We start from the raw sequence: 25,765 nt of genomic DNA on the forward strand, positions 1-25,765 counted from the left end.
CTTAACTTTTATTTCAACTTTTAGAAAAAACAGCTGCAACTTCTAGCTTTTTAGCCTCAATTATCACAAAAATACAGGTGAGATTGCAAAGGGACTGCTCATCAATACAGACTGTAGAGTTTCTCCTTTTTTAATTTTTGGATGCTGGTGTGCCGTGGGATTTTTGTCAAGGATAAAGTGTGCCTTGGCTCAAAAAAGGTTGAAAAACACTGCACTACCAAATATGAGTCCCTTATTGGTTAAAGTCTGACTTTTTTTAACTTTCGACGTTTGTTCAGTGGACGTGTGTTTTTACATAGAACTTGCATAGTGACACATGAACGTGAAAGTTTTCAACACGGAAGCTCAAAACACACATATACACACGTTCACGCATACACTCTTCATTGAGAGGGGTTGCTTAAACACACATTGCCAAAGTCGGTTTAAAGGTAGCAAAATGACCAAAACGTTGTTGTCGTGGATGACTAAAACTGACATAGGCCTAAATGTAGCAACTGACATCATTGTTCATTTTTACACTTTTATTTTCTTCTAAAACTTTTGCTCTACCTTTACTTGTAGCATTAGTGTTAGCCCTCAGGACGTCAAGACTTGTGTTTCTGCTGTAACACTAAGGTTTTATTGTATCAGTAGTTCATAAATGTTGAATGAGCTATGATAGTTATACAGCATGCTGCTACTGTCATAAGATGCTAATGAGCCAAATAACTTCAGATTAGTCATTGCTTTAATAATAATTTTTGTGGCAGCCTAACATCAACATTTTCTTCAAGTGAGTTAATTTTTTATTCCTTTCCATCATGTTGGGTTCTATAATAAGTTAAGGGAATTTTCATAATTCTGTATGTAGCTTTAAAGATGAATATTTACCATTTACTACATCTCTATGGTGACCAAACCTTTTTTAACCAGTCATAACTAGAAATGTGCCAATCAGAGGATTAAAAACAGCAACCAATTCTTCTGTGAAGTTGAAATCGATATATTATATAGTTTTAAATATTTGTTTCTATCAAGCTGACGTGGACGAACAAAATTCAGTTGTGAGTCCAATAGTGTGTGGGTCGGCGCTCAGGGGGTTCTCGCCCAAGGAGTAATTCAGTGCTGTATCTCTCCCTGTGTGCTGTATCTCTCTTTACAAAATAGTTACTGGCTGTGAGAATGTTTGGCATCTTCACACCTGCTGCCTCTTATTTGAGTTTCTGAATTTCTGTGACCTTGTGTTGTATGAACAGCTGACGGATAACATTGCATAGCTGATGTTTATAAGCAGCCCGTTCTGAGACCAAGAGCCACTCTGCTGGGGACCCTTTTAGGATGAATACCTGTGTGACTGTCTTTTTCTTGGCTGTGGGTCTTTCTGTGGGTGAGTTTGATAAAAGCTTTTCAAATGTGGACACTGTTGGGCAATCTCATCTAAACTATGTTATTGTGCCTCAGTCCACTCTCTGGACTACAGAGCACTTCACCAGTTTAGAGCCATGATCCTATGCATGAAACCTGATAGCTGGCCAGCTCTTGACTATGCGGACTATGGCTGCTACTGTGGACTTGGAGGCTCTGGCAACCCTGTTGATGAACTCGACAGGTCACAATCCAAGTGCTATATAAACTCACACTGTTTTAACAAAACTGATGGATTCTGAACTTTAACCTTTGAACTGTTAGGTGCTGCCAAGTGCATGATCAGTGTTACAGTGATGCCATGCAGCATCCTGAATGCTGGCCCATCCTGGACAACCCATACACGGAAATCTATGACTACACATGTGATGAAGCAAACAAAAAGCTTACATGCACAAGTAAACTCCTGTTTCAGCTTTTTTTTTTTTTAATGAAATTGTTTAATTCCTGGTTATCTAAGACTAATATACATTTTTTTTCTTTTATAGGCAGCAATGATGAGTGTGAGATGTTCATCTGTGAATGTGACAGGAAAGCAGCGGAGTGTTTTGGCATTTCAACCTGGCACCCTGAGCATGAGCACCTGCCCAGTGATCGGTGTCAATAAAGATCTTTATCTTTAACAGAACCATGATACCCAAGAGATCTTAGATATTGATTAAAATTTATTTATAAATGTATCACTCTTCTGGCTTTTTTGCAGAATTCTGTTATACGTGCTTGTAAAAATAATCACCAATAGAGGGTAATGTTCTTTAAGTTTTGCATCGACTGCAAAAAAGACAGAAGCCGTCTGTCCTGGAGAGCTGATTTAAAAAAGATTCAGAACTTTGCTTTAATTTAAAAAAAAACAAAAATAACAAACATTTTTATGTCTTTTTAAATATTATAACTAAAATTATGAATACATACATACAGATATCACAGTTCTTACATAATCTGCAGTGAATATCTGAGCTGGTGTAAAGCTCTTCCTATGGATCTCACCCAGTATACATTTTATTTTAAAAACGTTATTAAAGTTTTCCCCAAGTATGACATTTAAATAATCTTAGATACACAAACAACAATACATAAACAATGTTGGTACACAGTGATCAATCTGGGTTACTTCTTTTGATAGCTAAGGCCCACTTTTTTCGTTAAGTCTGAATCCATTGGAAACCTGCAAGAAAACTTCAGTCACTGAGTCAGAAATGTAAAAATCTAAATTACTATAATAGCCTAGTCCTAAATAAAGTTTGCATTTATGTCGACAGCAAATTATTTGTACATCATGCCGCATGTTGATTATAGCCCTGCAGCATCATGCATGTCAACATGTGTACTTTTTATGAAGCTCCTGCAGCATTAAAAGAAAAAAATTATAGTACTTACCTGTGAAATGTCATGCCTTCCTCCTTCGTGGACTCATTTCTCCGATTTTGGCAGGTGGAAACCCGCACCATGAACTGGCATTTTGCAAAAAATGTGTTCACATACATGCACTCCAGCAGTATCTTGACCTCACCAAGATGGTAGTGCTCTCCTCCCATGAGGAATCATGTGATGTCTCCACTAGCGATATAACTCATTTTATTAAACCATACATTCAGTAAAATAAGCAGTTAACCTAAAAGTAAGTTGGCGATAAAACAATCCAAAATTCGACAAATGATTGAAATATGCACACATACAGTACAGACCAAAAGTTTGGACACACCTTGTCATTCAAATGAATGGGAAGGTGTGTCCAAACTTTTGATCCAAGACAAGACAAGACAAGATGTTAGAGGGGATTGGTGATAGAAGGTTTACCTAGTGTTGACAGCCCTGATTGTTAATGAGTCATTTTGTTTTTTTCTGTATGAATGATGCATCATTAACCCTTAGATATTAACCCTTGTGCTATCCTAGGCACTTTAACATTGGGAGTTGGGTCATCTAGACCAGTGTTTTTCAACCAGTGTGCCGCGGCACACTAGTGTGCCGTGGAAGATTGTCAAGTGTGCCATGGAAAATTGCCCTCATTAACTGATCTAAAAACATTAACCATCTCCAGGAAATCAGCTTTTTGTTCATCCAAACAGGTCCTGATAAAACACTGAGTAGTTAGGAATATAAAAGATCATAAAATACTTTTTTCTTTGTGTTTAATTGATTCTATTAAAGACATTTTGATAAAAATGACGACACCGCAATTTACCTGCAGCTATAACTGTTTTCTGAAAAGTCCCGCAGCTTTTACTGTCTCCACGACTCCACCAATTATTCTTGAAGGCTTAATCACATGTCATCAGTCTGACCAATCAGAAGTGTTAAAAGTCTTCACTTCCTTGTTCCAATTTAGCTCATAACTCTCTCAGTTCCAACAAAAACACCAGCTAAAGCTCGTCTTTAGCGGTTTAGCTTTCCACAGAATCCGGTATCAGACCGTGGAACAAGTGAACAAAACCATGAAGCTCAGAGACGCAAGTCTTTCTGCCGTTTTCTCGCCGTATTCACACTACATCTCCCATGATGCATTGGCTTAAAGGGACAACGCCTCAGCGTATATGAGTCGTCCTCGTTACACGGATAGAAACCACAACGAACATACAGTTTGTATGTAACTTAACTTTTATCACATCTTTTAGAAAAAACATCTGCAACTTCCTGCTTTTTCTGCCACAATTATCACAAAAATGCACGTCAGATTGCCGGGGGGGGGGGGGGGGGGCTGTAGATCAAAACAGACTATGAGTTTCTGCTTTAATTTTTTTTTTGGGTTGCTGGTGTGCCGCGGGATTTTTGTCAAGGTTAAAGTGTGCCCTGGCTCAAAAAAGGTTGAAAAACACTGATCTAGACCCACTAGACCAGAGGCGGGCACTGAGGGCCGCATTCCTGCATGTTTTCCAGCATACCCTGCTCTGGCATGTTCTAATTGGCTGCACACACCTGAAGCAGGTAATCAGCCATGAGTAGGGCAAGATTATTGGCTGGACACACCTGAACCAGGTAATCAGCCATGAGTAGGGCAAGACTATCTGGAAATCATGCAGACACACCGGCCCTCGAGGCCTGGAATTGCCCACCCCTGCACTAGACAGTGCGCTGAACCTTTTTTCTTCAATGATTTGTGATCTTCACTGGTGTCCATGGATTACATGAAATCTTTCCACCTTTAACCACCTTTGTCATGGTAGGGAGAACACGTCAATGTAAGGGTGGGGTCAGCTAAGATAACAAAAGGGTTACACTGTAAAAAAGGGACTTGATAAAATTGTATAATTGATTACAAGGTGACCTTTTTCAAAAGTCCACAATGCTCACTGAAATGACTTGAAACGTTCAAAAGTAACAATAAATTAAAATTTATTGAAAATTAAATAATTAAAATCAGCCATTACTTTTGAGTTGTTGATTAACAGAATTATTTAAAAAAACAAACCAATGAAATAGGGCTGGACAAAAATGATGGTACCTCCATAAAAGACTGAGAACTAATTTGCCCAGGGGGTCATGATGAACTCAGGCATGTCCTTTAATTGACATCACAGCTGTTTTCAAACCCATAATCAGTCAGTCTGCCTATTTAAAGGGAGACAAATAGTCACGTTGCTGTTTGGTGAAAAGGTGTGTACCACACTGAACATGGACAACAGAAAGTGAAGGAGAGAATTGTCCCAGGACATTAGAAACAAAATTATAGACAAACATCGAAAAGGTAAAGGCTATAGAACCATTTCTAAGCAGTTAAACATTCTGTCTGTCTGTGTCTGTCTCTGTGTCTGTGTCTATATGTGGGTGTCATGCAGGTGTGCACTGGAAACCTGCCCCAGCTGCCCTGGGGAAGGTTTCCAGTGCACACCTACATGACAATCTGACCATCACTGACGCACTCATACATAGCAACAGTTGATTGGAGGGAGTGGGGATTGACCTGCCGATCTTTTGAACAGTGGCCGACCTGCTCAACCAGCTGACCCCCTTTTCTGTACTGAGAGGTCTCAGATCTTTCCGCGGATCTGCTGTAGCCACTCCTCCACCTTGGGAGTTACTGCCCCGAGTCCTCCAATTACCACTGTCACATTCACTTTCCATGATTTCTTCAGTTATTCTCTGAGTCCCTGGTATATCTCCTGTTTCTTATTTTCCTTCTTTCTGATGTTTCCATGATTTGGTACTGCCACATTCACAACAACGGCTTTCCTCTGCTCTTTATCCAGTTCTATAATGTCTGGTTGGTTCGCCATTACCGTCCTGTCAGTCTGTATCTATAAGTCCCACAGGATCTTTGGTTTCTCATTCTTCTCTACCACTTTCGGAGATGTTTCCCATTTTATTTTATTTTTTATTCTTTTGGATTATCGCAGGATCAATTCCATGGTGAAGAGGAACCCGTTCACAACAGCCAACCAAGTGAACAACACTCTCCAGGAGATAGGCGTATCAATATCCAAGTCTACCATAAAAAAGAAGACTGCATGAAAGCGGATACAGAGGGTACACTGCAAGATGCAAGCCATTCATAAGCCTCAAGAATAGGAAGGCTAGATTGGAGTTTGCTAAAAAGCATCTAAAAAAGCCAGCACAGTTCTGGAAAAACATTCTTTGGACAGATGAAGCCAAAATCAACCTCTACCAGAATGATGGCAAGAGAAAAGTCTGGAGAAGGCGTGGAGAAGCTCATGATCCAAAGTACACTACATCATCAGTAAAACACTGTGGAGGCAGTGTGATGGCCTGGCCGTGCATGGCTGCTAGTGGCACTGGGACACTAGTGTTTATTGATGGCGTGACACAGGACAGAAGCAGCCCAATGAATTCTGAGGTGTTCAGAGACATACTGTCTGCGCAGATCCAGGTGAATGCAGCCAAACTGATTGGGCGGCATTTCATAATACAGATGGACAATGACCCAAAACATACAGCCAAAGCAACTCAGGAGTTTATTAAAGCAAAGAAGTGGAATATTCTTGAATGGCCAAATCAGTCACCTGATTTTAACCCAATTGAGCATGCATTTCACTTGTTGAAGACTAAACTTCAGACAGAAAGGCCCACAAACAGCAACTGAAAGCCGCTGCAGTCCAGTCACATTTTGGGGGGTGTCTGGGAGCTGGGGCGCCGAAAAAAGAGGGGGTAAAGGTGGCTGACCCTAGGGGCCCAGACCGAGGGGTCCCATAAGGCTGGAAAATTTAGTTTACAAAACATAAACTAATGTCTGATGATCAATTTGGTTTCAGAAAAAATAGATCAACATCCATGGCGTTTACGCAATTAATAAAGAAATAATAAATGCCACAGATAACATGAAGTCCACAGTGGCAGTGTTCATTGATCTGAAAAAGGCTTTTGACACGATAAAATTTTGTTAAATAAATTGGAAAGACAAGGAATACAAGGACAGGCATTAAATTGGTTAAACAGTTACAGTAAAAACAGGTAGCAGTTTGTACAACTGGAAAATGGTGAATCACCCCTGCTGAATTTAAGCTGTGGAGTACCACAAGGGTCAATATTGGGTCCAAAACTGTTTATCTTAAATCTTAATGACATACACCTTGTGTCAAAGACACTCAAAAGTTTTTGAGTGTCTTTGACACTTTGACACTTAACTTTTTATATGCCGACAACACAAGTATTCACAGGGGGGAGTCTCAAGGAAGTTGTAAAAGTAATAAAAACAGGGGAAACTAAAACAATGGTTCGACATAAATAAACTCTCACTCAGTGTTTACAAACAGAAATTATGATTTTTGGAAATCGCCATATTCCTGCAGATCTGGAAGTAAAAGTTGCTACTGATAATCATGTGGTGGAAAGACTCCCTCTACTTTAGCTCCTTGGAGTAATTATGGACCACAAAATATTCTGGAAGCCAAATATAGAGCAAGTCATAGTTAAACTTTCTAAGGCATTGCAGTGTTAAGAAAAACATGTCATGCACTTGCTCACAAAGCACATTTACTAATATATTTATCGATAATATACCATATTTACATTGCAGAGTAGAAGTATGGCGAAATACTTACAAAACAAATTTACATTCTTTGTACATCTTGCAAAATAAAGCTATTCGAATAGTTCGTGGTGTGGATTATGGGACACATATGAATGCACAGTTTCTAAACTCGGGTTTATTGAAATTATTGGAACTAGTGAAACTTAAAACGGCACTCGTTATGTTTAAAACCAGGAACAACATACTTCCAGCTAACATACAACAAATGTTTAAGGATTTAAGAAAACAGCTGAACTTGAAAAAGCAGTTCATTCTTACGACAAAAAAGTAAATGTGCTTATCAATATGTTGTGTGGTGGATTAATGGAATGGATTGAATAAGGGTTTAAAACAAATAAAAACATTTACATGTATTAAAAAAACCTACAAGATGTCACTGAGGCTAGAAATGATAAAAAATAACAAATGGGAAATTGAATGTTTTGAGAAAGAAAAACTGTAATGGATATGTGCACAATTTATGGTGTTGTAAAAAGTGGGTGGGAACATACAAGACTTTTTCTTCTACCCAATCCATTTCAAGCACATTGTTTTGTTTTCATTCTGTGCTTGTATTTGAAAAAAAAAAAAAAAAAAGCTTAAACAGAGAGAATGACTCCAAGCCGTTTGGCTGTCATTGTACTTTGTGTCATTGAGATTTTCCTTGTTTCTAACAACAACAATTTATGCATATACAGTGTTGCATTTTGGTATTTTTCTTTTATTTGTCTGTGCTGTAATCCAGTTAGGGGAAGCTCTTTTTTGTTGGGAAAAACATAAATTCTTACGATCATGGAGTGTTTTAAAGGTTCGGATACTCGTAAAAAGAGTGTCGGGAAATACTACCAGCAGCTGATATTTTTTGTTTTAATATTTTGACAATGATTATAAGGTTTGAATCTTTTTTTTTTAAAACTTGTCCTGTCCAACAGCTGGGCAAACAGATGAGAGCTGAAGGCCTCTTGTGTTGGACATATTTTAATTTAACAACAGGGGTTCTGAATTTTCTGACAAACCAGAGGCATGTCTGAATTCAGCACCACTATGAGACTCACCATAAAGAAAAGTTTCACCATTTGCAGGGGAAGTTAAGAAAAGAGAAGATTTACCAACTATTATCTGGACTGACAATATAACTGTCTGCATTTACTGCAGCCGTGCCGTCGATGATGGAGCAGAAACACCTAGCTACCTTATTGCAAAAACGTTGGAGCAAACATCCACACCATTTTCGGATAGTGAACTTACTAAAAAATGCTGAAGGCTGCAGAAGTTTTGTGCCCCAAAAAGCAGTCGAACTTATCTAGCATAGGTCTGTCAAGGATTACGATTGCAGATACAACATCTCTGATGAGACTTGGGTGCCAAATGAAGGAATCCAGCCATTTAACCCTTGTGCTATCCTCGGCACTTTGACATTGGGAGTTGGGTCATCTAGACCCACTAGACGGTCTCTGAACCTTTTTTCTTCAATGATTTTTGATCTTCACTGGTGTCCATGGATTACATGAAATCTGTCCACCTTTATCCACCTTTGTCATGGTAGGGAGAACACGTCAATGAAAGGGTGGGGTCATCTAAGATAGCAAAAGGGTTATTGCATTTTTGGTCACTGTTGATGAAAGCACAGATACAGATATTGCACAACTGTGCATATTTATTAGTGGTGTTAAAGAAACGTCACAGCAGAGTTTCTTGAGTTGCTGGACACAACAGCTGATGACCTAGTCAGCTCTCTTGTTACTGCACCAGACTATGTTGAAGTGAACTGTTCACGTCATGTCAGTCTGGTCACTAATGGCGCCCCATTAAAGGTCGGGAAGAAGGCAGGTGTTGCTACAAAATTCAGGCAGCCAACCAGGATAAGACTCTTGGACATTCCATTGTGTTTTGCACACTTGAATGACAGTAAATGTGTCATATCAGGATTTGAATCCTGATATTGATGGCTGGGTGGAGTTTCCGGAGAGAAAGAGAGGTTAACTTCAAATTCTTATGTTCACAAATTTTTGCAAGATTTAAAATTAATTTTTCATTGAATGGCACATTTACATTCTAGGCAGGGTGTTTCATTTTTTTCTGTAGCCCCTCTTGAGTTTATTATTGGGATTGCTTCAGTATCAGATGTGAAATATTCAGTCTGTATGAAATTGAATAAACCATTTTTTTTTAAAAGTAAAAGGCAATTAATTTGAGATGTTTATTGCTTTTATGTTACTGGTCCGGCCCACTTGGGATCAGGCGCCAAAATGAGTTTGACACCCCTGCTATAAAAGGTTAAGAAATTAATTCTATTGTTATTATTATTATTATATAATGACTTACTCAGACAAAACTGGAACTCCGTGTACAGAGAGAAAGATGTGAACATTGGTTATAAATGTTTTTTAAAAATATTTAGCTCTCTTCATAATAAGAACAAATTTGCCAAATGCCCTTGGTTAACTACCGGTCTAAGAAATGCTTGTAAAAAGAAAAATAACCTATATGAAAAATTCTTAAAACAAAGGACAAGATAAACTGCACAAAGTTAAGTAATACCATAATAAACTAACTAAAATAACACCGGCACAGTAAAAACGTGTACTATAATATTCTCCTAAATTAAATTAAAAACAACATTAAGCGAGTTTGGAAGATATAGAATAACATAATTAAAAATGGGACAAAATATAAACAGCAAGATTTCTTTACAGATAAGAAGGGCAAAAGCCATAATATCAATGAAGCAGCAAACGGCCTCAATAACGTTTTTTGTAAATGTGGGTCCAAATTCCAAAATACAAAACCAGCAAAGAAAATAATCCACCCATCGAAAAGATCCCACACTCAACCCTTCTCTCTGACGTGAACGAATATTACCTGATATCAACAGCGACATGACGGTAAACAACCTCATTGGCTATCATTGATGCTGTGGAGGAAATCACAAATGCTCTGGACAAAAAGAAATATGCAGCCAGAATTTTCATTGACTTAAAAAAAGCATTTGACACTCTCAATCATGTTATCCTACTTGACAAACTAGAAGGGTAGGAATAAGAGAACTAGTGCTAATTTGAGTTAAAGAGATCAGCTGTGGTGCCCCAACAGGATTAATTCTGGGCCCGCTGCTATTCAATATTTATCATCAATCAATCAATCAATCAAACTTTATTTATAAAATAGCGCTTATCATGCATTTCGTGCAGCTCGAAGCGCTTTAACATTAAAAACAAAAAACACACAACATTACAGTAAAAACCCAACCCACCCTACACCCTTCCCACTCCTCTCCATTAAAGCACATGACCCACGACAATGAATGTTGACTACCAATACAAGTTAAAATAAATAAATAAATAAATAAATAAATGAATAAATAAATAAATGAATAAATAAATAAAAAAGCAAGCAAACAAACAAACAAACAAACAAGGCTTGGCTCTGCTGTGAGGAAACGGCATTTGGGAATCTCTTCATACCAGGAGCCAGCCCGCCCACGGGAGCATGGCCACAGCGCCAACCCAGACCGGGACAACACCAGGGTCCACTTCACAGCCGTGAGGCTGCAAAATTAAACCCCAGCCGCCCCAGCAAGGGCAAGAACTGCAACAACAGCCACCGGGCAAGCCGGCAACCCTGGCAGAAAAGACTCCCACAAGAAACACTGGGGCTAAAATCACAATAAGATACTAAAATTATAAGATTTATTAAAAAATAAATAAATAAATAAATAAAAAAAATAAAATAAAAAACTGAGAATAAGATGCATAAAATGACATGAAGTATAGTATAGAATATAGCCTATATTAAAACTAATAGAATAATTTAGCAGTTAAAATCAACTGAAAGCTAAATTATAAAGGTGGGTCTTGAGCCTCTTCTTAAAAACCTCTACAGTCTCTGCGGCCCTGAGGCCCTCTGGCAGGCCGTTCCACAGGCGAGGACCGTAATGGCAGAACGAAGCCTCACCATAAGTTTTGGTCCTCACTTTAGGAACAACTAAGAGGCCAGCACCGGAGGACCTCAGGGTCCGCGAGGGCTCATATTTTAAAAGAATATCATTCAAATAAGAAGGCCCAAGACCATAAAAACACTTATAAACCATTAAAAGAATTTTAAAATCAATCCTAAAACGCACAGGGAGCCAATGCAGCGATTTTAAAATCGGTGTAATGTGTTCCCGCCCTCTGGTTCTCGTCAGAACTCGTGCTGCTGAGTTCTGCAATAGCTGTAGATTTGAAATAGACTTTTTGGGTAAACCAGAGAGCAGGGCATTACAGTAATCTAAACGACTGAAAATAAAAGCATGCATTAGCACTTCTGTGCTGGCAAGAGAGAGGAACGGGCGGACTCTGGCAATGTTTTTAAGATGATAAAATCCTGTCTTAACGACATTTTTAATGTGTGGGATAAAATCTAGCTCAGAGTCAAAAAGTACGCCCAGGTTTCTCACACATTGAGAAGGTTTAAAATTATGAAGATGTGGTAAAATCATCTCTCTCTTGTCTTCAGAACCGATGATTAATACTTCAGTTTTGTCCTGGTTGAGCTGTAAAAAGTTTTCTGCCATCCACAACTTTATATCTAAAATGCAGTTTAAAAGAGTGCTGACAGGTTCAAGGTCATCAGGAGACACGGCGATGTAAAGCTGTGTATCATCAGTATAGCTGTGAAAGTCAACGCCGTGTCTCCTGATGACATCCCCAAGAGGCAACATATATAAATTAAAAAGTATTGGCCCTAAAATCGACCCCTGGGGAACCCCACAACTTATTTCGTGGATTCTTGAAGAGCACGTATCCATACTTACATAAAAGTGTCGATCTGTAAGGTAAGAGTAAAACCACTTAAGAACATTTCCAGAGAGGCCCACTAGACTACTAAGTCTGTCTAATAAAATCTGGTGATCTACTGTATCAAAAGCGGCACTAAGATCCAGCAGCACCAGAACAGAAAGTTTCTGTGAGTCGTAGTTTAATCTAAGTTCATTAACGATCTTTAAAAGAGCCGTCTCTGTACTATGGCTTTTCCTAAAACCAGACTGATATTTTTCTAAAATTTTTTGGGCATTTAAAAACTCATGCAGTTGAGTAGCGACACTTTTTTCTATTATTTTACTTAAAAATGGTAAGTTGGATACGGGTCTATAGTTATCCAGATTTTTTGGATCTAATTGACTCTTCTTCAGAAGGGGCCTTACCACCGCCGTCTTACAGGCAGAGGGAAGACCCCCGTCTGAAGAGAGCAGTTTACTATATTTAAAAGCTCTGACTCAAAGAATCCATAAAATGTTTTAAAAAGTGAAGTGGGAATGGGATCTAAAAGGCAGGTTGTAGTGTTTACTTGGGATACAACTCGACCAAGCATCTCTGCATCAACCAGGACAAAACTCCCCAGTGTTTCTTCTGGTAAAAACAATGCTGGAGGTCTGTTAAGATCCGTGTACTGCATGGATGAAATGTTTGATCTTATGGCATTGATTTTACCCATGAAGTGGTCTGCGAAGTCCTCACATGCAGCATTAGATGATGGCATGGAGGACTTGTTGAAATCTTTGTTTATTAAAATATCAATTGTTTTAAAAAGAAATTTGGGGTTGTTTTTATTTTCTGAAATGATTTTTGAAAAATAAGAGGTTCTGGCCCGTTTAACTGAGTTATTGTAGATTTTGATTTGTTGTTTTAAAATGTCTTTATGAATGATTAAATTCGTCTTCCGGTATTTCCTCTCTGCTCTCCTGCAGTTCTGCTTCAGACCCTTAATGTCGTCAGTCTTCCATGGCATTTTAGGAGTGGCTGCTATTCAATATTTACATGAAGGATATATTCAATGTCTCAAAACTTTATAAAATTCATATTATTTGCTGATGACCCAAATATATTGTATTCTGCAAACAATCATAGGGAACTTATCAATGTGGTGAACACAGAGTTTAACAAAATAAAATCATAGATAGATTATAACAAATTATCTTTGAACCTAGAAAAAAAACAAAGTGATGTTTTTGGTAACTACGCCAATACCGAGCTCTCAATTAAAATAAATATTGTCTCAATTGAAAGTGTTACAGAAATCAAATTCTTAGGGGTTGTTATCGATGACAAACTAAGTTGGAAGCCACACATCAGACACATGCAAACTGAAGTCTCAAAAAGTATTTCAATCATAAATAAATCTATCATATATTAGAATACAAAAGTAGATATTTATTGTACTGCTCCTTAATATTACCACATTTCACCTAATATATAGAAATCTGTCGGAATACTTACAAGAGTTCACTACATCCTCTCTTTTTACTTCAAAAACGAGCCATCAGAATTGTACATAAAGCTAGCTATCTTGATCTCACAATTTATTTGATCAATTTTGACATTTAAAACTGTATGAACTTGTTGATTTGTACAATGCACAACTTAAGCAAGTAGAAAATCATTACCATTCAATATCTAAAAACAGTTCTTAGAAAATGAGGGAAACTACAAACTGAGAGAATGTAGGCCTTCAAGATCAAATTGATAAGAACAACAAAGAAAAGTTTCTGTGTGTATGCAGCTGTGTCTGGCACTAAACTTTGGAACAGGTTAAGTAATGAGCTCAAACTGTTCAAGAAAATGTATAAAGAAACTCTGATTTCACGATATAAAGATAAGAGGAGTTAAGGATCAACATGTGTGTGTCACTGCGGGGATTGGGGGAGTACCCAGGTGAAGAGAGGAGGAGGCAGGAGGTTCCAGGTGAAAAAGAGTCTTTAATAAACCCAAACTAGAAACAATAAAACTAAAATCCACAGCTGAGCAGGCTAGAGAAACTCAAAACTCGAAAACACTTGAATGGGGAAATAGCAAGCTATGGACCAGCACAGGAGGAAGGGAAGGACAGGACTTAAACAGACACCGATCAGACGAGACACAGGTGAAAACAATCAGGACAGATGGGGACCAAAAGTAAAACTCGAAACCATGATACAAAGCAGGAACCTTTCAAAATAAAACAGGAAACAGAATCAAAATAGAACCAAAAAACCAAAGCAAAGAACTCAAACAGTAACAGTGTGAACTTGGTTGTGGAAAATTAATAAAAGCTCTTGTAATTACAATGCAAAAGCACTATTAACCACATTAGCATAACTAGTATAGTTAGCATAATTAGCATCGTAAGCAATGTGTTTTTCTGAGTCAATTTACGGTGCTGATCGCAATGCTATAACTTTAAGCCATATTAGCATAACTAGCATAGTTAGCATAATTAGCATCTGCAGGTTTGAATAGCCTTGATGAAATGTGGGCGGTGAGGGCGGCGGATAGCGGAGGTGGTGCATAGAGGCGGATGGCGGGGGCGGGTAGTGCCTGCGGGCCATAAAACGCCGCTTGCAGCTATGCTTCTTATTGTGTTGACTACAATGCTTAAAATGAATCAATCACATACAGGAAGTGATTTAGAGTAGCCGTTACATATCAGGGAGCAGAGAGCGACACAGACAGCCCTATAATGGTGAATGCACTACAGTGCAGTACGTAGTGAGAAGTGAAGGAATTGGACATAGCCTCAGTCTGTCGGCAGCAGGGGAGCGCCGCTCTTATCAAAAAAGAAAGAAAGACTCAATCATTTTTAATAAAATGCCTAAAGCAGTAAATTGTTGTAATTTGTACATTAAATGCAGACTTATAGTAGAGTATTTTTCTGGAATAGTAAGCTTGAAAAATAAAGGCCTGGTCATGATATGAATAAAGTAAATATCCAATACTGATCAGGAGACAACATCCGATTTTCGATTGAGTAATCAACCATGTAATTAGTCCTGATTTCAGGTTAAGTAATACAAATTTTTTTTCATTTAAAAAAAGAAAGTATCCAATCTAAATAAACTAATTTTACTTATTTAATTTTTTTATGTTACAAAAGTTTTGATTTTGTCCTTAGGAATGAAAAGAAGAAAAAAAAATCACAAGTGACTGAAGGTACAAATAAAAATTGACTCAAATACACAATCCAGGTTCATTGCTGCTTTAAATTAAGTGAATATATTTTACTTAGAACTAAAGTATTATTGGTCAAATGGATACAGTTTTCGCTTTTAACCCTTGTGCTATCTTGCATTGACGTGTTCTCCCTACCATGATAAAGGTGGAAAGATTTCATGTAATCCATGGACACCAGTGAAGATCACAAATCATTGAAGAAAAAAGGTCCAGGGCACTGTCTAGTGGGTCTAGATGACCCAACTCCCAATGTTAAAGTAGGACTAGCACAAGGGTTAATTGTCATTTCTAAAGGTTCTTCATTTTTGGTTCAAAATGAAGAACTTTGATTAGCCTGCTTTTAAAAAACATTCTTTTAGAGAATTAGCTGGCTCTCAGTTTTATTTATTGTACAGTGTCCATGCACAACAGGGGGGTAATGTGTGCGTGGGGGGTGGGTGTGTGTGTGCGAAAGGGAGAGTACATTCCTTTCTCTTTCAAGGAATCCTAATGACTCAGGGCAGTCTTCTGAGAATACCTCCTGTATCTCCTGCCATGAATAAAATCCCCATCCTGCTCCTTTCTCTCATAGTTTACTTGTAATCTGATCACACAAGTATGTGGGATAGGCAGCAAAACACCATGTTGTAATTGAAAAACTTTAAAACAGCACGTTTCCATGAGCTGCAGAACAGGAAGTGAAAGCCTCTTCTCTATTTATAGGCTTATCTCCTTGGAAACTATGCTTAAGTAAACATGTGCAACTGTCTTTTTTTTATCAAGTTCAGTTTGAATCCCAAACAAGTAGCTTGTTAACTTTCTTTTTTCATATATCCTATATATCCATTCTTATCATATTCGATACACGCACTTCTGAGAACCCTATCTCAACACCATAATACAAACTATCCTTAAATATTCCTTGTTTATAACTTGGTACAGTTTTTTTTGCCCTTTCATGCATCATCATTTCACTAGGGGCAACAGAAGAGCTTTTCTTCCTCATTTCAAAATGGCTGCTTCCATTCGGGAACACATTTAGCAGATTTTCAAAACTTTATGATGAGAATAACTCATCTATTGTTATTCATTTTTATAAAAATGACTACTTTCTGTATTGAAAGAATGCTAAATCTGTTTCATAATTATTTTTTTATGATACAGTTACACTATTTTAATTTAAAAAAATGTGTGGATCAAATTTGAGTTAGTTGGTAAATAAGGTGTTTTTTTCTTGAAAACTCATGTCAATATTTTTGCATCTTAAACTAACATATAGTGCATTTGTGAGCAAAAACTTACTAAATCACCCAGCAGATGATAATTGAAACTATACATCTTTTAAAAAATGACATTGCAAAATCTGTTTTCATGAAAGGCCAAAAAAAACATTTTTGTTAAAAAAAAAAAAAATTTCTGTCAATTATTTGATGTAGTAGGCGTCAGAGATTTTCATGCTTCAGTAGTTCAGATAATCAAATAAAATGCCAGATGGCATTAACAAAAGGGGGCATTACAAGTACAAGGTGTAAAATGATGAACTGTGGCTACCGTAGTTTCCTATTGTTTGCCAAACAATCATGTACAGCACAAGATATCCCTTGTGCTATCTCAGATGACCCCACCCTTACATTGACGTGTTCTCCCTACCATGACAAAGATGGATAAAGGTGGAAAGATTTCATGTAATCCATGGACACCAGTGAACATCAGAAATCATTGAAGAAAAAAGGTTCAGAGCACTGTCTAGTGGGTCTAGATGACCCAACTCCCAACGTTAAAGTGCCTAGGATAGCACAAGGGTTACAACAGTTACCATGTAATTTTGAAATCTTTGCAGCAGGACAGGGTGTGTCTAAAATACCTGCACTACTTTCCCAAGATGATTTTTCAGTTTGTTGACTTGTTCTGTCTGGTATTCATGTTACACAACTAAAGTATAAACGTGGGCCAAAAGTACATGTAAGTGCGTCATTCATGGGTTCTCTTTGCACATGAGTAGACTGGCAGGAAGCCATAAGTGGTAAATGTTCTTTTCTCTTGGAAAATAACATGCCGTGCTGTTAACACTTTTAACTTAAACGTAATATCGTCTTTGAAAAGGACAAGTTCCTTCTCCCAAACTATTAAAAACTAAATAGTGTGTGACTCTCTAGATTTTAAAAGCAATTCAGACACCATTCTCACTAAATTATTTTAAACAGCAAATATGATGCCACAGATTTCACAAAGTAAAACATAATAAGTAAGAACATTTTAGGAAGACTATTTATGAATCCACTCTGTTCTGATGATGAAAAATTGGGATGTTTTAAAAAAAATTAAATTACAAGACTTTTTCACAAAGATAGTTAATTACTGTTTTTTTGCAGAGACTTCTGGCAATTTTCTAGGGCACTTGATTTTGGAATTGTAGATTCATACAGCTCTATGAAATGGCAAACACACTATATAATGCACTATGTAGAAAGTAGTGAAAGAATTCGGACGCAACCAAGAACTTTAGTTTACTAGGTGCCAGAAGAGTAAAAGTAGACCTGTTTTAATAAAATAATTTAAACAAAACTATGCATTCACATTTACATAGGGTTGCAAAGCAAATAATGTGCAAATTATTGCCGTTTGGTACCATCCTACAACAAGTTTGTATTTTACAAATAAATAAACATATTTTTATATTCAAAAGAAACAGGCAAGTTTCAATGACCTGTTTGGCTGAACAAAGTCCTTTAAGCTCTGTATCTACTGGACAAGAATTTCTGAAGATATTGCAGATTGGGCTGCACGGTGTCACAGTGGTTAGCGCCCTTGCCTCACAGCAAGAAGGCCCTTGGTTCAAGTCCCAGCTGGGGGACCTGCAACAGAACATCAATGGGGGACCTTTCTGTGTGGAGTTTGCATGTTCTCTCCGTGCGTGGGGGTTCTCTCCAAGGTCTCCAGCTTCCTCCCACTGTCCAAAAAATATGCTCCATAGGTCAATTGGCAACTCTAAATTTTCCACGTGAATGGGTGTGGCCCTGCGACAGATTGGTGACCTGTTCAGGGTGTCCCCTGCCTTCACCTGCAAGTGGCCGGGATAGGCTCCGGCAACCCCGTGACCCAGTAAGGGACAAAACAGAAGAAGATGAATATTGCAGATCGGCGTGGTCTGTGATCCCAGCGGCCTCCTGTGGCCGAGCAGGTGACCGAGGCCTCGGAAGGGTGGGGTGATAACCATTAGCCTTGCCCTGGCCGGCACTTAAGTCATCGGCTTCAATGCAAACTCTGTACTTTTGGGTTCTGTTGTCATCCCAGACAGGCGTAGAGGCAGGCCCAGCCCGAAATGAGATGCCAAACTCAATCCGATCCTTTGGATCAATGTTCTGGGGCAATTTTATGTCAAAGGGGAAAATGCTAATGTCAATGCCACTGAAGCGATTATGCTGTAAAAAGGTGCAGGGAAAATCTTGGTAGCTCCTCCATGAGTCACAAGTCAGACTTATGTGCACCGCCTGTTGAGAACTCAGGTGAAAGACACACACTTTTCCACTTAAGGTATTCTCTGAGATGCAGCAGCTCTCCAGCAGAACTTGTTTTTCTTTCAAACGCATAAAGAAGGTGTTGATGTCCTGAGTGGGCTGTGGAAACCCCAGTACAAACTTGTGACGGGGAGGTCTGTTTGAGGGTGGCTGCTGGCTTTCGGCTTGGGTTAGAGATGGTCCCATCTCCAGGATTGAAGCAGGGGGGGTTGGATCAGGGGTAAAGTGATGCACAGCAGTGAGGGGCAATCCCATTTCGTCCACAAAGATTACATGTTTCCTGCTTGTACTGCCGATGTTCTTGCGCAAACAGCTCTTCAGCCTTGGAGGAAAATGTTGCAAGGATGGACATGTGGGAGAAGAAGCACCACAACGCATAATGTGATAGATGTTCTTTTGTGGAGATACTGCTGACTGAAAAGTCCTCTGTGTGGGTTTCAACTTAGGTGACATTGACAGTAGTTGAATCAAAGGTTGTCGCTGATTTAGACTCCAACTCAGGTCTGTCAGTCTTACAGGGGGCTGAGCGTGACTAAAAGTAGAAAGAACTCTGAGAAAAAAAAAACAGAAAATAAATCAAATATATCTCAAATACAGTGAGATATAACATAAAGACATCTAAAAGAAAACAACTGGTTACCTTGTACATGCCATTTTGCACTGCAGACTGTGTGGAATCTGCTTCTTCTAGCTGAGTGCTGCAGCAAAGTTAGTTTGATCTGGAATCTAAAAATAAATGGGATAAACTGATTAGTAAATTTAGAAGGAACAGGTAAATATTACAGCATGACAATATTTATTTAAAAGATACTCACAGGTATTTAAACAACTTTCTTCACCTCTGAGAGCAAAAGGCAGAGCAGGAGATGCAGTCTGTTTCTGCTCAGTGGGAACCAGTGTGTTTCTGAATGAGGCTGTGCTCCCCATGACATCACAGGTCAACAAGGACACACTCCAACCAATGAGATGCAACTGCTTTCTTATTGTCCTGCCCCCCTAAGGAATGTTGGCTGAGGTGTAGTCTAGAAGATATCCTTTCATGGAATTCTTCGGCGATGATTAAACAATGAATAGAACAACTCCCTGACACTTTCAAACAGGGTTTTGCAGGTACGCTGCAGATGTAGTAAACCCCAGAACCAGTAGGAGGCTCACAATTGGTGCAAGTCTTTGAATCCGCTTAAACCCCAAAAAAAAATTATCAGAGATGCCCAAGACATTATAGGCAGGGACTAAACTGAATGCCAGAAACAGCTAAATAATCATCATCGTTGTTTTGGAAAATATAGAGACCGATATTTTTCTGATTATGTAAAATCATCCCAATTAAATTTGACCACACGTTTCATTGTTGTGTTCTCACAATTCATTTAGTAATGGAAATCATTTTTGTGTTCTGTAAAAGTGTCACTTTTCTTTTTCAGTGGGTGCGCACTGAGTGAGAGAAATTTATCATGCGTGTCAACTAGTTGATTGTGAAACAACCTGTTTAAGTTTTGAAAATGCTGCCTCCACGTTTTTAGTGATCTCATCGGCAGTGTTGACATTATCTCACCACTGTGAGACCACTGGCAGAAATGCTACCTATCTATCTTGTCACTTGTTACCAGTTAATGCTGCAGAAAAAATGTCTAGAGCAAGGCTGTTTAATTGCAAGATTATATGAGCCTGGCCCGGGCTCTTAACACAGGAATTGAAGAAAGGAACAAGCCTTTTACTTGTTTTTGGAACAGTGTTGTGAATGTAAACAGTGCCAATGGCTCAAAAACCAGGGAAGCAACTCTTTAAAAAGAAGTTGCATTTCCATCTAAAAGTATGTACAGCTACAATTAGGAATTAGAAGCCGGTCTTCAGTGATTCAAATCAGGCTTAAATAGAATTCTAAGTTTTCTATCATTTAACGCCTTGATCTGATTTTATTCATCAAAAAAACAGCCAAGTGACGAAGTCACACATCAGCAACAACCATATCAAAACTGGGTACAAGACTCAAAGTGTACTTTTCTTAAAAAAACTATTTTTTATTGACAATTAAAAACAATGCTTGACGTAAGTTAAGTAAAAAAACACACAAAGTGCTACATGAGTGTTCAAAATTTGGCGGGGCAATTTAGACAAAAAGATAACAAATCTACAACAAAGGTTGATGCTGAGTCAAAGCATGAAATGCCACACTGGATTTTGAGTCAGTGTTAGCAGTCTAAGCAAGTTTAGTGGAGCAGAAAATGGTGCATACTGTATATGTTTTTATTTTAAAGAATTCAAAGGGAAGTGTTTTCTTTCTTTCTAGTTGGTCGAATGATGAATGCATTGATGTTGTTTTTTTAAGGTAAAACGTGTAGACTTTTATGTTTAGGATCCACTCTAAAATATTGTGCAGATTCCTCACCAGAATGTTCTTTAAGCTTCTGTTAGATCTGTTTATTAGAGACAGGACAAAATTGGAAGATATCTGGTATTATGCATGTAAAAGGAAAGTGTTTTGATTTAGCTCTGTGGAGAAAGTGTCTGTGTGTGTGTTGGACTGGGGGCAGTGCAGACTCTTCCTGGAAGGCGCTGTTCTCACTTGCCCACATCTATGGAAGCGATTGTGTAGCATAATTAAAAATAAAAGTCAAAACCAGAAATGCTTTTCATTTTCAAAATGAAGCTGCATTTTTTGACTCTCTTTGATTAAAATGAAAAAGCAATCCGCCAAAATGCTTTTTCATGTTCTTCCTCAACACTGCTCATTCTGTTACTTAATTAAAATGATAAAGAAAATGGTATTTGACATTTCATTTTCAGAAACTTCTCTAGTGAATATGTAGCAAAATTCATTTAGAAATCTGACAATTAAAATGGATTCTGTGATATAATTAAAATGAAAATGCAAAGAGGGGATTGCATTTGCGTTTTCACATCCACCCATACGGTGGCCCTGAAGTGCAAACCATTCAACAAATCACTCGATACAAAAACATTTTTAAGATCACAGCAACAATTTAAAAAGCAGTATTACATTTTAGAAAACAAAAGGAAATTTCAGAAACCAAAACTTAAAAAACAAAAAAAACAAAAAAAAATCAGAAAACAAAATTAATTTCCAGAAAAAAAAACGAAATATTAAAAAATGAAAACATTTCAGAAAACAAAATTAATTTCCAGAAAACAAAATGAAATACAAAAAAATGAAAACATTTCAGAAAAAAAAATGAAATATTAAAAAATGAAAAACATTTCAGAAAAAAAAATGAAATATTCAAAAATGAAAAACATTTCAGAACACAGAATTAATTTCCAGAAAACAAAACGAAATCTTCAAAAATGAAAAACATTTCCAAACCGGAAGAGGCAGGTACTATGGGACAATGCTGATTGGATGATGATGTTTGTCAATCATTTGAACTGAAAAGTATTTTAAATGAAGCGATGCCGGATTTTATCGTCCAAACAACAATGTACCATAATAATCCACGTATTTCTCATTTACATATTAAATCAAAAATGCAGCAAACAGATAATGAAAGTTTAAATTATTTTTTGAATATTTCGTCTGAAGCAGAACGGCCACCCGGAAGTAGTTTGTGTGGATGACGTCCGTTCTGCAGGTAAACAATGAAAGGGACAATAAAACGTTAACTAAAACGTTAATCTTTGAATGTTTAGCGGATGTGATGACAGAACGCACGCAGAAATATCAACACCAACCAGGTTTACAAATGTTTCGAAATTTCTGTGGGAGGATTCTGTCTGAAGCAGCAGCTGCGAAGAAACGGGTGTTAAAGACGGCGCACATCAGGAAATGCAGTCCCGCCATCCACAGATGGACTCAACTTTTTCCTGAATGAAAGATGAACGGCAGCTGATGTTTCTCTGTCAGGGATTTTTAATTTATTAATTTATCTCTGTCAGGGATTTAAATGGAGCTGGAGTCCAGTGCAGAGGAAGCTGCAAGCATGTACGAGCAGGAACTGGCGTTCCTTACCTGTGCATACCTCTGGATGTGATGCTGAGCAGCAATGTGGACAAACCTTCCCTGACATGACTCTTTTTGATATAGTTGTTAAGCACAAACAGGCTTTTCCCAGATGCATCTTTTCCTCTAATAAATGTGACTGACAGGTACGCTGAGTAAATGCTGAATGTAAACGTAACATTTGACTGACTGCATGAAGAAGCCCATAAAGGAAAATCCACAACTGTTTCTTTGTTTCTGTTACTGAATAACGTATTCATGTTAGGTTTTCAATAAATACACTGCATTGCTATGAATCAAATTTGTTTATTTTCATATCCATTATTACAATCCTCACGTCAGCATTCAGTTTTTTCATCGACAAAGAAACATTTCTAAACAACAGCTTTGAAAATCAAACATCAACTTTGTTAATAAAGCTTTAAAACCTAAAATGGTAAACATGGAAAAACTCCTAAATGAAGCAAGTCTAATATGAACATTTTAAACTGGAGTTTTGCTTAAAGGAACATTAAGTTGTTTGGAGTTGTACAAGTGTTTGATGCGATTCCTCAGATGTGATTTCCAGATCATCAGCCCGACGCAAAAGCCAGGAATTGTGCTTCGTTTTTCACTCCCCACTGCATCATTTACAACTAATCAGGCTTATGCAGCAGGTTAAAGACTTTTCTTTGAAGGACCTGCAATTAAAAAAAAAAAAAGGAGGTGTTAAGGTTTAATAATAGTTATTGATTACATTGCACATAAATCATGGTGACTTGCCTGTACACTGCACAATGATATGAATGACTTTAGTCTTTTTGTATTCCCATGTAGAGCTGCCATCTGTTCTTCTGCAGCACAAACCTTTCTGGAACTTCGCTTTGAGAAACTTCACCTTTAGAAATATCACATGTTAATTCAATTAAGTATTTTATAAACTTTTAAAGTTCATTTTTAAGTGCCAGTATATGTATATGCATGGTTCAAAAATATACAATGCACTTTAATATTATTTCCCATAATTACTTGTTTACTGATTTCAATCTTAAAGTCGATTTTTAGCAACACTGATGCCATATAATTACTGTAATTACTGTATAAATCACAGAATCAGGCTGGCTCGGAGCTTTTTCTCTCATGTTGTCACCGAAAACGGGAACGGCTATCATGTGAAGACGGTTCGTCTCCATCGGGTTCCTTTTGCGCATGCGCAAGATAAAAAAAAATTATCTTTTCAAAGCAGCAGTTTAATTAACATCCTAAAATTAACATCCTTAGAGACATGTGACTGACAAAAGAAAAGATCACAGAATTGATTCTTACCTGAAGACGATTGACAGCATGAACCTCGCAGCCGTAGACATTAGCGCACAGCGTTCATAGTAAAAGTGCTCACAAACTACTTCCGGGTGATCGTGTGTCAGGCGAAATGTTAAAAAAAGAATTTAAAAGTTCATTAACAGTTTGCTGCAATTTTTATTTGATGTATAAATGGGAAATACGTGGATTATTATAGTACATTGTTGTTTGGACGATAAAATCCGTCATCGCTTCATTTAAAATACTTTTCAGTTCAAATGATTGACAAAAATCATCATCCAATCAGCGTTGTCCCATAGTACCTGCTTCTTCGGGTTTGGAAATGTTTTTCATTTTTGAAGATTTCGTTTTGTTTTCTGGAAATTAATTCTGTGTTCTGAAATGTTTTTCATTTTTTAATATTTCATTTTTTTCCTGAAATGTTTTCATTTTTTAATATTTCATTTTGTTTTCTGGAAATTAATTTTTTTTCTGAAATGTTTTCATTTTTTAATATTTCATTTTTTTCTGGAAATTAATTTTGTTTTCTGAAATGTTTTCATTTTTTAATATTTCATTTTGTTTTCTGGAAATTAATTTTGTTTTCTGAAATGTTTTCATTTTTTAATATTTCATTTTTTTTCTGGAAATTAATTTTGTTTTCTGAAATGTTTTCATTTTTTTTTTCATTTTTGTTTTTTAAGTTTTGGTTTCTGAAAATTTGTTTTGTTTTCTATAATGTAACGCTGCTTTAAAAAATTTTTTTTTTTTTTTTTAATTGTTGTGATCTTAAAAATGTTTTTGTATCGAGTGATTTGTTGAATGCTTTGCACTTCAGGGCCACCGTACACCCAGCAAAATCTGCAGCACTATTCAATCCCAGTTAGCATTTCCAGAGGGAGGCAGGGCGATGACATCAGTGCTCACTGTTCTTCTGCACTCTTTGCCCTACTGGCAGTGTTGCTAGATTGGGCAGTTTTGGTTCTAAATTTGCGGGTAAACATAGCTTTAGGGGAGTAGGCAAAATTTGAGGGATTTTAGGGTCGGTCTGGCATTTTGAAAATATATTACCGGACTGTGTGGCTGTTGGAGTTCTGCAAAGCTTCTGTGTACTGGAGCTCTGAGTGTGGGAGGAGCTACCAGCTAATGTTTTTAGCCGGATCGCTACACGGAGTGGTGTCTCTGTCATTCGCTATCTCACTTACAATGCATGGTAGACACGGAGAATGTGGAGAGATCATGTTTATTTGTTTTAAAGAGTTCTACTTCATAATCATGTTTCCGTGTTCGAGTTCATCCCAGAGATTCTCCCAGAGTCTCTGCTTCAGCTTCCACAGGCATGACGAGCGCTGCAGGCTGCGGTTTTCCATCTCCCTCTGACCGAGTCTGAAAGTTTGCTGTCCTGCGTTAACCCGAGAGGGAAAAAATTCAAACCAGATTTATAATTATTGTATCGATTAAAATAAAAAAAACATAAGATTCAGGAGAAGGGTTTAGGATCCGGCTAATACGTGTCAACAACAATATTTAGCGTCTGATGCATTTAAACTCGTTGGTACGGGCATAATGCCACAATGTGCATCTTGGCTGTAAATATGTGGGAAAAACTTCAACCTTTATTTTGTCTGGACAGGATTGAAAACACAAATTCACATGACTGCACGGTTTCTTTCAGGACTACCCGAAGTGG

At 37.6% G+C, this 25,765-nt stretch overlaps 2 protein-coding genes across 2 annotated transcripts; one reads left to right on the forward strand and one right to left on the reverse strand.

Annotated features, from left to right (window-relative positions):
* Window positions 1–1,256: 1,256 nt before the first annotated feature.
* Window positions 1,257–2,087, forward strand: pla2g1b (phospholipase A2 group IB). The gene is made up of 4 exons (XM_023961104.1): window positions 1,257–1,369; window positions 1,444–1,591; window positions 1,672–1,805; window positions 1,896–2,087. Exons 1-4 carry the CDS (start codon window positions 1,321–1,323, stop codon window positions 2,012–2,014), a joined length of 450 nt encoding a protein of 149 aa, XP_023816872.1. The 5' UTR covers window positions 1,257–1,320; the 3' UTR covers window positions 2,015–2,087.
* Window positions 2,088–17,501: 15,414 nt separating this feature from the next.
* LOC101156960 (protein phosphatase 1 regulatory subunit 3B) lies at window positions 17,502–20,377 on the reverse strand. The gene is made up of 3 exons (XM_020701804.2): window positions 19,652–20,377; window positions 19,477–19,562; window positions 17,502–19,386 (listed from the first exon to the last, which is right to left on the reverse strand). Exons 2-3 carry the CDS (start codon window positions 19,488–19,490, stop codon window positions 18,294–18,296), a joined length of 1,107 nt encoding a protein of 368 aa, XP_020557463.1. The 5' UTR covers window positions 19,491–19,562; window positions 19,652–20,377; the 3' UTR covers window positions 17,502–18,293.
* Window positions 20,378–25,765: the final 5,388 nt, after the last annotated feature.

Source organism: Oryzias latipes, chromosome 12 (genome assembly GCF_002234675.1).
Source record: "Oryzias latipes chromosome 12, ASM223467v1".
NCBI lineage: Eukaryota > Metazoa > Chordata > Actinopteri > Beloniformes > Adrianichthyidae > Oryzias > Oryzias latipes.

Coding starts and splice junctions, on each gene's coding strand:
- pla2g1b (XM_023961104.1), top strand. CDS start 1,321: ATGAATACCTGTGTGACTGTCTTTTTCTTGGCTGTGGGTCTTTCTGTG. Junction 1,370..1,443: donor GGCTGTGGGTCTTTCTGTGG/GTGAGTTTGATA, acceptor ATTGTGCCTCAG/TCCACTCTCTGGACTACAGA. Junction 1,806..1,895: donor CAAAAAGCTTACATGCACAA/GTAAACTCCTGT, acceptor TTTCTTTTATAG/GCAGCAATGATGAGTGTGAG.